This window comes from Muscardinus avellanarius (genome assembly GCF_963383645.1).
Source record: "Muscardinus avellanarius genome assembly, chromosome: 9".
Taxonomy (NCBI): Eukaryota; Metazoa; Chordata; class Mammalia; order Rodentia; family Gliridae; genus Muscardinus; species Muscardinus avellanarius.
The window spans coordinates 91,023,205-91,036,889 of record NC_137795.1 but is presented as its reverse complement, the minus strand read 5'-3'; the positions used below and the strand labels follow the sequence as shown (position 1 = coordinate 91,036,889).

The 13,685-nt window shown below is 37.5% G+C and overlaps 1 protein-coding gene across 1 annotated transcript in view; it reads right to left on the bottom strand.

Annotated features, from left to right (window-relative positions):
• Positions 1–13,685, bottom strand: part of MKLN1 (muskelin 1) — a gene marked incomplete at both ends in the record, with an annotated part of 145,193 nt that overhangs the window by 116,131 nt on the left and 15,377 nt on the right. The window contains one exon of the mRNA XM_080701907.1: positions 11,035–11,104. Coding sequence (XP_080558033.1) covers positions 11,035–11,104 — 70 coding nt within the window. The remainder of the gene's footprint in view (positions 1–11,034; positions 11,105–13,685) is intronic.

The window sequence follows — 13,685 nt, the reverse complement described above, 5'->3', positions numbered from 1 at the left end:
GCTTAGGAGACCCTGTTTCCAAATAAAAATGTAAAAATAGGTCTGGGAGTGTAGTCCGGAGATAGAAGGGCTTCCAGGAACCCCAGTACCACCAAAAAAAAAAAAAAAAAAAATTATATATATATATAACAGGTCTGGGAGTGTAGCCCGGAGGAAGAAGGGCTTCCAGGAACCCCAGTACCACCAAAAGAAAAAAAAAAAAAAAAAAAAAATATATATATATATATATATATATATATATATATATATATATATTTGAGAGCTAGACAGAAATGACAGTTGGAAAATAACATAAATGTACTGTATGCCACTGAATTTTATATATACTTTAAAATAGTTAATTTTACAGTATATGAGTTTTACCTCAATTATTTTTTCCTTTAAAGAACGATTTCAGACCAGAAGTCTGAAATCAAGGTGTCAGGAGGATCATGCTTCCTCCAGAGGATCCAGGGAAGGATCCTTCTTTGCCTTTTCCAGTACCTGCTGGCTCCAAGTATTTATTGCTTGACTCGTGGCGGCCTAACTCCACCCTCTCCCTGCATCTTCACACATCTTGCTTCCCTCTATCTGTGTCTTCTTTTGTGTCTAATAAAGACACTCATCACTGGATTTAAGACCTACCCTAATCAAGGATAAACTCAACTAGAGATCTTCACCTTAATTACATCTGCTAAACCATTATTCCAAATAAGGTCACGTTCTAAGGTTCCACATATATTTGGGGGAGGGGCAACCATTATTCAATCCACTACACAGGGCCAGCCAGGCAGGAAAAAAAAAGCAATGAAAGCTTATGAAAATGAGTTCTAGGTGCCATTAAAAAGTCAGTGGAGTTTAAGCCTAGTGAGCAAGGCAGGAAATGGCAAGGTTGAGAATGAAGAGGCAGGCAATCACCAGATCATGCAGTGTGTGCTACTATATGGAGCTCAAAGGACAAATGCAGTGGGATCTACTAGGCACAATGGAAAGCCATGATCTGGCCACTCACACAAATACAAACAAGCCAGCTCTGTGGAATATGAATGAGAGGAACTGGCAGCCCAGTTACGATGTTTTATTAATTCAGGCGAGAATGAGATGAAGGAAACTTGGACTACAGTGGTGTGAAGTTGGAGAGGGGTAGACAGCTTTGACATGTGTATTGGAAAAATAACTGGTGGGATTTGGTGATAGATTAAAAGTAGGAATTGAAAAGAAGGTAACAAATGATTATGTTTCTGACTTGAATAACAGGGTAGCTGGTAACAAAATTTACTCTGAAGGGAAAGACTGGCAAACAAACATAAATTAAAGATATGAGGCTAGTTAAGTCCAGATGGTACATCTATATAGGCTGAATATAAATCACCATGTAACTTATTATTTCTCATGAGTTTTGAGTTCACTGCACAGTTCTTCCACTGTTACCTCCTGGACCCATTCACGTAGATGTATCAGCTGCTAAACTGACTAAGGAACTGGGCTTAGCTGGGGTGGGGGAATGGGGAAGCTGGATTTAGCTGGGATTAGTCGATGCTTACTTTCACTCTCAAGGAGTCTAGATGGACTTTATTTAAAAAAATTTTTTTATTGGTGCACTGTATTCATAATCATAATAGGGTAAAAAACTTGTGTGGACATATATGTACACATTGCCCATTTAGCCCCCACCCAATTCCCACCACATTTGATCCTCATCACTCCTTCCCATACTTGGCTTAGAGGTTGACTTCAATATATTTAAGTACATTGTGTGTTTTAGAGAATTTCCTTCTTCCCCCCTCTCATCCCCTCATTTAGGTTGTCTTGTTTGCTCCTCTATAGGATTTCCTTATTCATCTAGTGTTCCTCCTATGACCCATTTCTCTGTAGCTTTCACATATTAGGGAAAACATTCGATTTCTTTTTTTTTTTTATTTACTAATCTCGCTTAGCATAATGTCCTCCAGTTCCATCCATTTCTCTGAAAATAATGTAATTGTATTTTTTTTATGGCTGAGTAAAATTCCATTGTGTACATATCCCAGAGTTTTGCAATCCATTCATCTGTTGATGGACATCTTGGCTGGTTCCATAGTTTGGCTATGGTGAATTGTGCAGCTTTGAACATAGATACACATACATTAGTTTGGTAGTTTGGTTTCCTTTCTTTTGGGTAGATACCCAGAAGAGGTATTGCTGGATCAAATGGTAGATCTGTTCCCACTCTTCTGAAAATTCTCCATACTGCTTTCCAAAGTGGTTACACTAACTTGCAATCCCGCCAAAAATGTTTTATAGTTCCCACTTCTCCACATCCTGGCCAGCATTTGTTGTTGTTTGTGTTTTGAATGATTGCCATTCTAGTTGGGACTAAGTAAAATCTCAGGAAGTTTTGATTTGCATGTCTCTGATTGCCAATGATGTTGAGCAGTTTTTCATGCATTTATTGGCCATTTGTGTGTGTGGGGGGGGTACTGGGGTTCCTGGAAGCCCTTCTACCTCTGGGCTACACTCCCAGACCTATTTTATATTTTTTTATTTGGAAACAGGGTCTCTTTAAGTCAGCGAGGCTGGCTCCAAACCAGAGCGATCCTCCCGTCTCCGCCTCCCAAGCACAGGGATTACAAGCATGCGGCACCACGCCTAGATTTATTGGCCATTTGAATTTCTTCTTTCGTGAAGTGTCTATTTAGCTCGCTTGCCCGTTTTTTGATTGGATTATTTGGGTCTTTTTAGTGTTGAGTTTCCTGAGTTCTCTGTATATTCTAGATATTCGTCCTCTATTTAAGGAGTAGGTGGAAAAAATGTTCTCCCATTCTGTTGGCTCTCAATTGAGGTTCTTGACAGTTTCCTTTGCTGAACAGAAGTTCTTCTGTTTTATGTAATCCCACATATTGATTCACCTTTTAGTTTGTTGTGCCTTTGGGGTCTTGTTGAAAAAGTTTATACCTGTGCCTATGTGTTGCAGTGTTGGACCTATGCCCTCTTCAAGGAGTCTCAAGGTCTCTGGTCTAATTGCCAAGTCTTTGATCCATCTTGAATTGACTCTTGTGCAGGGTGAGAAAACGGGATTAATTTCAAATTTTCTGCATATGGTTCATCAGTTTTGCCAACACCATTTGATGAAAAGGCTTTTTTCCAGTGTATGTTTTTGGCCCCTTTGTCAAAAATCAATTGGCTGTGTGTGGATTTGTTTCTGGGTCTTCTTTCTGCTCCACTGATCTATGTATCTGTTTTTGTGCCAGTACCATGCTGTTTTTATTACAGTGGCTTTATAGGATAGGTTAAAGTCAGGTATTGTGATTTGTCCTGCATGGTTTCTGTTGCCGAGAACTACTTTGGCTATTCTGGGTTTTTTGTTTTTCCAAATGAATTTAAGGACTGATTTTTCTATTTCTGTAAGGAATAATCATGGGCTTATTGTAGATTGCCTTAATAATGTTGAAATATGTTCCTTCTATTCCAATTCTCTGCAGTGTTTTTATCATAAAAGAATGTTGAATTTTATCAAATGCTTTTTCAGCATCTATTGATATGATCATGTGATTTTTGTCTTTGATTCTGTTTATATGATGAATTACATGGATTGATTTTCGTATATTGAACCAGCCTTGTATCCCTGGGATGAACCTTACCTGGTCATGGTGTATGATTTTCTTGATGTGGTTTTGAATGCGTGTTGTTAGTATTTTGCTTAATAGTTTTGCATCCAAGTTCATCAGAGATATAGGCCTGTAGTTTTCCTTCCTTGAACTGTCTTTATTCGGTTTGGGTATTAGTGTGATGTTGGCTTCATAGAATGTATTTGGGAAAGTCTCACTTTTTTCTATTTCATAAAATAGTCTGAGAAGTATTGGGTTAGCTCTTCTATAAAGATTTAATAGAATTCACTTAGAAAACCATCTGTTCCTGGGCTTTTCTTTGATGGTAAGCTCTTTATTGCTATTTCGATCTCTTTGACTGCTATTGGTTGGTTTAAATTTTTTATATCTTCTTGGCTCAGTTTAGGAAGGTTATATTTATCTAGAAAGTTGTCAATTTCCTTCAGATTTTTCATTTTGCTGGAGTACAGTTTTTCAAAGTAGTTTCTGATAATCCTCTGGATTAATACACTATCAGTAGTAATGTCTCCTTTTTCACCTCTTATCTTCATAATTTGGGTTGATTCTCTTTTTTTTGGTTAGGCTGGCTAATGGTTTATCTGTCTTGTTAATTTTTTTGAGAAACCAACTTTTGGTTTTGTTGATTTTCTGTATTTTTTTATTCTCTACATCATTAATTTCTGCTCTGATTTTAATAATTTCCTGTCTTTTACTAGCTTTGCGGTTAGATTGTTCCTTTTTTTCAAGGGCTTTGAAGTGTGTCATTAGGTTATTTGAAGATTTTCAGTTTTTCTTATGTAAGCACTCAGTGCTATGAATTTTCCTCTTAATACTGCCTTCAAAGTGTCCCAGAGATTTTGATATGTTGTATCTCTATTTTCATTTGTTTCTAGAAATTTCTTGATTTTATCTCTTACATCTTCTATGACCCATTCTTCATTCAGAAGTGTGGTGTTCAGTCTCCACATGTGTATGTGGTTTCTCTGGGTCTTCTTATAGTTAATTTCTAGTTTCATTCCATTATGGTCTGAAAAGACAGGGAAGTATGTAACATTTTTTGAATTTGCTAGTGCTCATTTTGTGACCCAGGATGTGATCTATTTTGGAGAGGTTCCGTGAGCAGCTGAGAAAAATGTAAACTCCGCTGTAGTTGGGTAAAATATTCTATATGTGTCCAACAGGTCCATTTGATTAATGGTGTTCTTTAGGTCTGAGGCATCTTTACTAACCTTTTGTCTGGAAGATTGGTCTAATGGTGTGAGAGGGGTGTTGAAGTCTCCCAGTACTATTGTACTGGAATTTATGTATGACTTAATGTCACAAAGAGTTTGATTTATGAAAGTAGTTGCCCCTATGTTTGGGGCATAGATGTTGATTATTGTTATTTCCTTTTGCTGGATTGTTCCTTTTACCAGTAAAAGATGACCTTCTTTGTCTCTTCTAATAAGTTTGGGCTTGAAGTCTAACTTATCTGATACCATAGTTGTTACTCCTGCTTGCCTTTGAGTTCTGTTAGCATGGATTACCTTGCTGCATCCCTTTACCTTAAGATTGTTTCTATCTTTACTTTTGTGTTTCTTGCAAGCAGCAGATAGATGGATTCAGGTTTTAATTCATTTTGCCACTTTATGTCTTTTTATTAGGGAATTGAGGCCATTTATGTTCAGTGTGGTTATTGAGAGATGATTTTTAATTCCTAACACGTTAAGATTTTTCTTTCTGTTTGAGATACTATTTATTCTTCTTTGCTTAGTTGTCTGCTGGGTGTAAAATCTTGTTTCTTTGGTTCTGGCGTGTATTACCTATTTCTTCTTTGTAGTTAATCTCTGAGTATTTTCTCTAGCGCTGGTTTTGAAGACATAAATTCCTTCAGTTTCTGTTTGTCATGGAAGCTTCTTATTTCCCCATCTAATTTGAAAGATAATTTTGCTGGGTAGGAAATTTTTGGCTGGAAGTTGTTTTCTTTCAGAGTTTGGAATATGTTACTCCACACCCTTCTGGCTTTCATGACTTGGTTTGGGAAGTCTGGAGTGATTCTAATTGGTTTGCCTCTGAATGTCACTTGGCCTTTTGTTTTTGTTGCCTTTAAGATTCTTTCCTTGGCTTCTACATTGGTCATTTTGACTCTTATGTGGTGTGGAGAACCTATTCTCTGATCTTGTCTAAAGGGAGTTCTATACATTTCCTGAACCTGTGTATCGATCTCTTGCTCTGTGTTTGGAAAATTTTCTGCAATTACTTCTTTGAAGAGATTATCGATCTCTTTGGTTTCACCTTTTCCCTCCTCTATTCCAATTATTCTTAGGTTAGTTCTCTTAAAATGGGCCCATATTTCTTCAATGTCAAATTCCTGCTGTGGGATTTTTTTTTTCTAAATTAGAAACTATGCGTTCATTTTTGGAGTGACCATCTTCTAGGAGCAAGATTCTTTCTCCATGTGATCTAATCGGTTGTTTATACTTTGAATGGAGGACTTTACTTCAATGATTGCATCCTTTCTCTCAGACTTTCTCTAAATTTTTTTTGAAATTCTTGTATTATTTCTCCAGTTATATTCCTGATTTGATCTTCTGGAGATCTCTGTATTTCTGTATTATCAGGTTCTGATATTGTGGTTCCTCCTTCCCATGATTTCTGTAGTTTGTGCCTTCTCTGGGTTCTTCTCCAGGTCACCACGACTTCACTTATGGTGCTCTGGATCTCTGGGGTTTGTGGTAATCTCGGCCACCACTACTCCTTTACTGGGTTGTATCACAAAGCCTCAGACCCAGGGAGTTAGTTGTGACTGCATGAGACCTTGGGGGTGCTGGGCTGGGCATTTTCCCACGGGGAGCTGTGACTAGGGTGTGGTATCTCTGTCACCAGTACTCTTTCACTGGGTTGAACTGCAATATCTCAGACCCAGGGAGTTTATCAAAGCTCTGCAAGTCCCTGGGGATGCAGCACTGGGATTTCTACTGTAGGGGCCACAATTTCACTTACATTTTTGGTGCACACTGGTCTGGAGTTCTCGGGTGTGGTGAACTCACTGCCCCTGCTGGCAATATGGCACCACTACCACGCCCTCAGCTATGAGGCTGGCATATTTCTTTTCTAGTTTTGAGCTCCGCTTTGAATCCCTGGAGGGCGTGATGAGTATGGCTGCTGGAAATTTTAGATGGTCTTTGCACTGAAAGAATTGCTGAGTCATAACCGACTGATCCACAGGTGCTCACTTCAGATCCTTGTTTACCTTTTCCTCTCTGGAGCCTGGTGCTGTGAGGGAAGATGGTGCCAGTGCAGCGCCCGCTGCCAAAAAGCAGAACGGTTTCTTTTCTGCTCTCTGGTTGTGCTTCTAGTCATCTTTTTCTCTGTCCCTTGTATTTAGTTTTTATTTCGCTACTGATAGTGTTTTCTGGCTATGTAAAGCGCTGATTTCAAGGCAATAGAGATAGAGTGTTAGCAGGACTCTTCAATGCTGCTTTTCTTGGTTGCCATCTTCCCGGAAGTCCCTAGATGGACTTTCTTCAGAGCATAATTATCTCGAAGTCCCAGGAGCCCTTCCTTAGACTTGTGTGATAGTCAAAGCAAGTCACAAGGCCAGCCAAGATTCATGACATAGAAAAATGAACTGTAACTCTTACTGCAAGGAATTGTAACTTCTGTAAAGTAGGGAATTTAAACTCTATTCTAGGGGATGTAAAAACACATAAAAGAGTTGTATTTAAGGTGTGATATAGAAACAACAAAATTTAATATCCATTCAAAATTAGAAGTTCTCAAAAAACTACAAATAGAAGCAAACTTTCTCAAAGTGATATATGTCAACTATAAGATATTCATAATGTAAAATGTCACACCTGCTGGGTGTAGTGGCGCATGCTTATAATCCCAGAGCTTGGGAGGCTGATACAGGAGGATCACATAGGTTCAAAGCCAGCCTCGGCTACTTAGTGAGGCTCTCAGCAACTTAATGAGACCCTATTTCCAGATAAAGCATAAAATAGGTCTGGGAGTATAGCCCCGAGGTAGAAACACCCCTGGATTCCACCCCCAGTACCAAAAAAAAAAAAAAAAAAATCATACCTAATGGTAATTCCCTCTAATTTTGGAAAACAGAAGGCTCAGGTAGGGGAATGGAAAAGCCACAGATAAAAAATATTTGCAAATCATATATCCAATAAAGGACTTTTATAAACCATATAAAGAACCCTAAAAAATTAACAATAAAAAAGAAACAAATCTTAAATGAACAAACATTTTTTTTTTTGGGGGGGGGTGGTACTGGGGATGCAACCCAGAGGCCTTCTACCTCCAGGCTACACTCCCAGACCTATTTTATATTTTATTTCGAAACAGGGTCTCTTAAACCAGCTGAGGCTGGCTTCAAACCTGAGCAATCCTCCTGTCTCAGCCTCCCAAGCGTGGGGATTACAAGCATGCGCCACCACGCCTGGCAATGCACAAACATTTTAAATAGACATTCCACCAAAGAACACTTAGGAAGTCAAACAAACAAATGAAAAAGATAATCAATGTAATTAATCATTTTTAAAAAGCAAATTAAAACCACAAAGTCTTGTACATTAATTTCAATGCATCTTTATATATAATAGCCCCCAAATGGAAAATAATTCTATATCCATCAACAAGTATAAAGATCAACAAATTGTGATATCACAACAGAATCAATCATACAGTAGAATTCAACTACCTAACAAAAATGGATGCATCATTGATGCAAACTACAAGACTGAATCTCAAAATGATTATTTTGAGTGAAATTAATCAGACAAAAATAAAAACCGTTAATCCATTTATATACAACAGCCTGAAAATGCAAACTAAAAACTAGAAAATGCAATCAATAATGAAGAACACAGATCAGTGGTTTGCCTAGAGATGGGAATGAAGGTGGCTAAGAGGGATCAAAATGGGACATGGGAAACTTTTGGAGGTAACAGATAATGTTTAAGATGTTAAGTGTGCTTGTATTCTAGAGGGTATGTATGTCAAAACTTACCTAATTGTGTACTAAAAATGTATGTCAACTATACCACAATAGATGTTAAACACAGATTAAATACTGTGCTAAGAAAATAATTAGGCAAACCACAGACTTATAGAAAATATCTGTAACATATAATTGAAAAAGGATTTATATCAAGAAAATATGTAACCAATTACTACAACTCAATAATCAAAAAGTAAACAACCTTAATTTTATAAGTAGGCAAGAGAACTAATAATAAAAGTAAAATAAACAGATAAAAAGCAAATGAAAGAAAGCACTTAATATAATATTATTAATCATGCCAGATATGATGGCGCAGGCTTATAATCCCAGTACAAGCTGAGACAGGAGGATCATGTTTGTGGTCACCCTCAGCTACTTAGTGAAGCCCTCCGCAACTTAGTGAGATCCTGTTTCAAAATAAAGAATGAAAAATAGGGCTGGGATGTAGCTCAGAGGTAAAGTCCCCTAGGTTCAATTCCCAGTACCGCAAAAATCATCATCATCATCATCATCATCATCATCATCATCATCATCATCATCATCATCATTCACCTGGAATTATAAATTAAAACTACATCATACTAACAATAATCACTAAATTAAAATGTGTCTACACCAAATACTAAGGCTATGAAGCAACCACAAGTTTAATAATTTACAATAAAATTAACATATCCCTCTCTTATATAAGCAATAAATAATTCTACTTTTGAATATTTACTAAAAAATTTTAAAATATGTATCATTTTTAAAATTTTATAAGTCAAGCCTGGTGGCTACACCTATATCCCAGTACTTGGGAGGCTGAGACAAGAGGAACACAGGTTCACAGCCAGCCTCTGCAATTTAGTGATGCCCTCAGTAACTTGGTAAGATCCTGTTTCAAAATAAAAAATAAAATAGGTCTAAGGGTAGCCGGGCGTGGTGGCACACGCTTGTAATCCCTGCCCTTGGGAGGTGGAGACAGGAGGACTGCGCAGGTTCAAAGCCAGCCTCCCTAGCTTAAGAGACCCTGTTTCCAAATAAAATATAAAAAAAATAGGTCTGGGAGTGTAGTCCGGAGGTAGAAGGTTCCATCCACAGTACCACCAAAAAATAGATCTAAGGGTGTAGCTCAGAGGTAGAATGCCCCTGGGTTCAATCTCTAGCACACAAAAATCTTATTAAAGAATGTCTATATAAAATTTTTTACAATCACCAAAAACTAAAATAACTCAAATGTCCATAAAAAAGAATGAATATTAGCTGGACGTATGCGCATGCTTGTAATCCCAGAGCTTGGGAGGCTGAGACAGGAGGATCAGGCAGGTTCAAAGCCAGCCTCAGCTACTTAGTGAGGCTCTCAGCAACTTAGTTGAGACCCTGTTTCCAAATAAAATATAAAAAATAGGTCTGGGAGTATAGCCTGGAGGTAGAAAGCCCCTGGGTTCCATCCCTAGCACCACACACACACGCACACACACACACAAAAAAAGAATGAATATGTGGTATATGTGTACAATTGAACAATATTCTGTAATATAAAGAAATGAACACGACAACATGGAAAAACACCAGAAAACATGGTGACCATAAAAAATGATATAATAAAAGAATATGGACACATACATACACACGCACACACTCTATGACTTCTTTTTTGTGTGTGGTACTGGGGAATTAAACCAGGGGACTTATACCTCCAAGCTATACCCCCAGCCCTATTTTTTATTCTTCATTTTGAAACAGGGTTTCACTGAGTTGCAAAGAGCCTCACTAAGTAGCTGAGGCTGTCCTCGAACTTAGATCTTCGTATCTCAGCCTCCCAAATGCTGGGATTACAAGCGTGTGCCACCACACCCGGCATCAAAAAGTTTTATTTACCCATCTACTTTACCTATCTCAGCATTACTTTCCTCAAAGATACATACAGACATTATAAGCATGCCTTGTATATAATAAGCATTAATGATGAAAGTGTATAATTGAAAAAATGATTATAAATTTAGATACCACTTGTTTGCTGTGGTCCTAATACCATCTAATACTATTTTATAAAATAGAAAACTATACTAAGTGCATTTTCCCTAAAAGGCAGTCAAAGTTTGGTTTACTAACATCTCCTTAAACGTTTACAGGATGACTTGAACATAATGGGACAGGGACCAAGGTCACCACCTTTGCTGAGATCAGAACAGCAACAATACCCTAGCCAGTTAACATTCTCCTCATAAATTAGCACAAGAAACTTAGTTTCACATCATTAGTGATCCAGAAAAATATCAATTACAATTTGAATCTTCCAGTAATCAGAAACAAAAAGTCTAGTTAATCCAATTCCACATTATATTTCCCTTTGAAACCAAAATTTAAACACAAAAAAAAAAAGAAAGAAAAGGAAAAGGAAAAATTTACCTGACAATACCAAAAGTGAGTACGTGTCTATCTGAATTCCAACTTCAAAACAGTGTTAAAGGCTACGTGTAATCTTACCTGGGGAGGATAGTTGCTCTCTGAAGACCATCTTGAAGACTGATCATTTGGTTTATCCACTAAAATATTCCTGAAAAAAGAGATGGGAATGATTTCAATTAATTTTAAAGGACATGATAGGGCAAAGAAAGGAATAATGTACCAGATGCTGAACTTATCAGAGTCACATAATGTTTGAAGCTTGAATAAGAATAGAATAAGATCTGTGGGTGGTGGTACATATTTGTAATCCCAGCATTTGGGTGGCTGAGACAGGAGGCTCACGGTTTGTGAATAGCCTCAGCTACTTAGTGAGGCCCTTTGCAATTCAGTGAGATCATTTCAAAATAATAGAATAAAAAATAGGGCTGGGGATGTAGCTTGGAGAGGAAATGCCCCTGGTTTCCACCCCCAGTACCACAAAAAAAAAAAAAAAAGGCAAAACTATAGGTGAAAAAAGAAACTGAAATAGGTAGAATATGATGCTTTTACTGGAAATCAAACTAAACATCAACATTATACTATATATGATGAAATGTTTTGCACAGGACACGTTAAAAAATTCTAAAACATTTCACATATACTGGAGTTAAACAAATATATAAATGAATAGTAGATATGGAACTAGGTTTCTCACTTTTGGAGTGGGAAGTTAAGACATAAATAAGGCTGTGTCCCTCGACAGGAATATATATTATTAAACTACAGGTGTGTGTGTTTGTGTACATGAGTGAACACACCAAAGTAGTATTTTTAGCTTTGTCCACTGAGAGACCAGATGCAGTGGCACAAAGGGTAATGAGCAAACCCCATAACCGGATCTTGATTTCTATTTATCATTTTCCAATAAAAGAAAATGGGAATTCTTGGACAAGAAGCTGATTCTAGCACTAGAGAAAGGAACAGAAAATAAGCCTGAAGCATTTTGTACTAAAAAGAAAGAAATAGCTGGGCATGGTGGTCCATGTCTATAATCCCAGTAGTTGGGAGGCTGAGACAGGAGGATCACAGATTAGAGACCAGCCTCTTAGACCCTCAGCAAATGAGACCCTTTTTCAAAATAAAAAATAAAAAAGACTGGGATGAATCACAGATGTACCCCACCACCACCACCAAAAAAAAAAAAAAAAAAAAACATAAAAAAAACAGAATGCAGGTGTAAACTGTGTATGAAAAGATTTCAGTACAGTTAAAAGCTAACGTTTGCCGGGTGTGGTGGCGCACGTTTGTAATCCCCGTGCTTGGGAGGCCGAGACAGGAGGATCGCGCTGGTTCGGAGCCAGTCTTGCTGGCTTAAGAGACCCTGTTTCCACATTTAAAAGTTAAAAATTAGGTCTGGGAGTGTAGCCCGTGGGAGTGTATCCCGGCAGTAGAAGGGCTTCCAGGAACCCCAGTACCACACACACACACAAAAAAAGCTAACATTTAAAACCTATGATTTTTAATACATTGAGAAGAATGTTAAAAAAGCATAAAGGCAAATGTAACTTTAATAAATGGAGAACACAAAAATCAGAAAATGTAATAAAATCAAGGAGGTAAAGGTCACATGACATGTCAGGTAAATCCTTCCTAGTTCTTAAGAAGGGATCTTTCTATAGCCAGGCAAGGTAGAACATACTTGTAATCCCAGCATTCAGGAGGCTGAGACCGGAGGATTGCGTTTCCCAGACAGCCTCAGCTACTTAGTGAGCCCCTCCCCCCAACTTAGTGAGACCCTGTTTCAAATCAAAGAATAAAAAATATGGCAGGAGGTGTAGCCCAGAGTTAGAATGAATGCCCCTAGGTTCCATCCCTAGACTTGGACAAAAGAAAAAAGGAAGTGATTTAAAAAATACATAAATTAGGGTGTACTCATTCGAGTCACCCCTCCAGGCCAGCCTGGTATGGAGCTGTTCCTATTCTCTGTATTTCTATCTTTTAATAAACTTCTTTAAATCTTCAAAAAATAAAAATAAAAATAAACAAATAAAATAAAAAATACATAAATTAAAACAGATACTTAAAATGTACTTCAAGCAAATCTTCCTAAATTAAAACTTGAACATATATACTAAATACACTGTACTAGGGAAATTCAACCCAGAAGACACCAAGGTATAATCTACTCACTTGACTTATTTTTTTGGTGGAATCAAGGGGCTTCTACCACCAGGCTATACCCCCAGACCTATTTTATATTTTATTTGGAAACAGGGTCTCACTAAATTGCTGAGAGCCTCACTTAGTAGCTGAGGCTGGCTTTGAACCTGTGTGATCCTCTTGTCTCAGCCTCCCAAGCGCAAGGATTACAAGCGTGCGCCACCACGCCCGACCTCACTTGACTTTTAACTATCAGCACCAGGCAAATATACTTGTAAGAAAAAGAAATGTATGTCAAAAGACTTCATAACGGCTATGTTTCATACCTAAATATAATAAAGCAAAGTAATTTTTAAGATACTCAGGCAAAAAAAAATTTTTAATATGAGCTTAGGACTTTATAAATAGCCAAACTATTCTTCATATTTAAAGTCATATTTACAACATGTTCCTTGAGCCCTTCCTAAAGACCCCGCTAAAAAACAAACTATACCTATCCAAAAATGTCTTGAAAGCCTCAGCATAAAATCTGGTCAAATGAACTAAAAGAACTGAACTACAGAACTAAAACTATGAAGATAAGGATGACA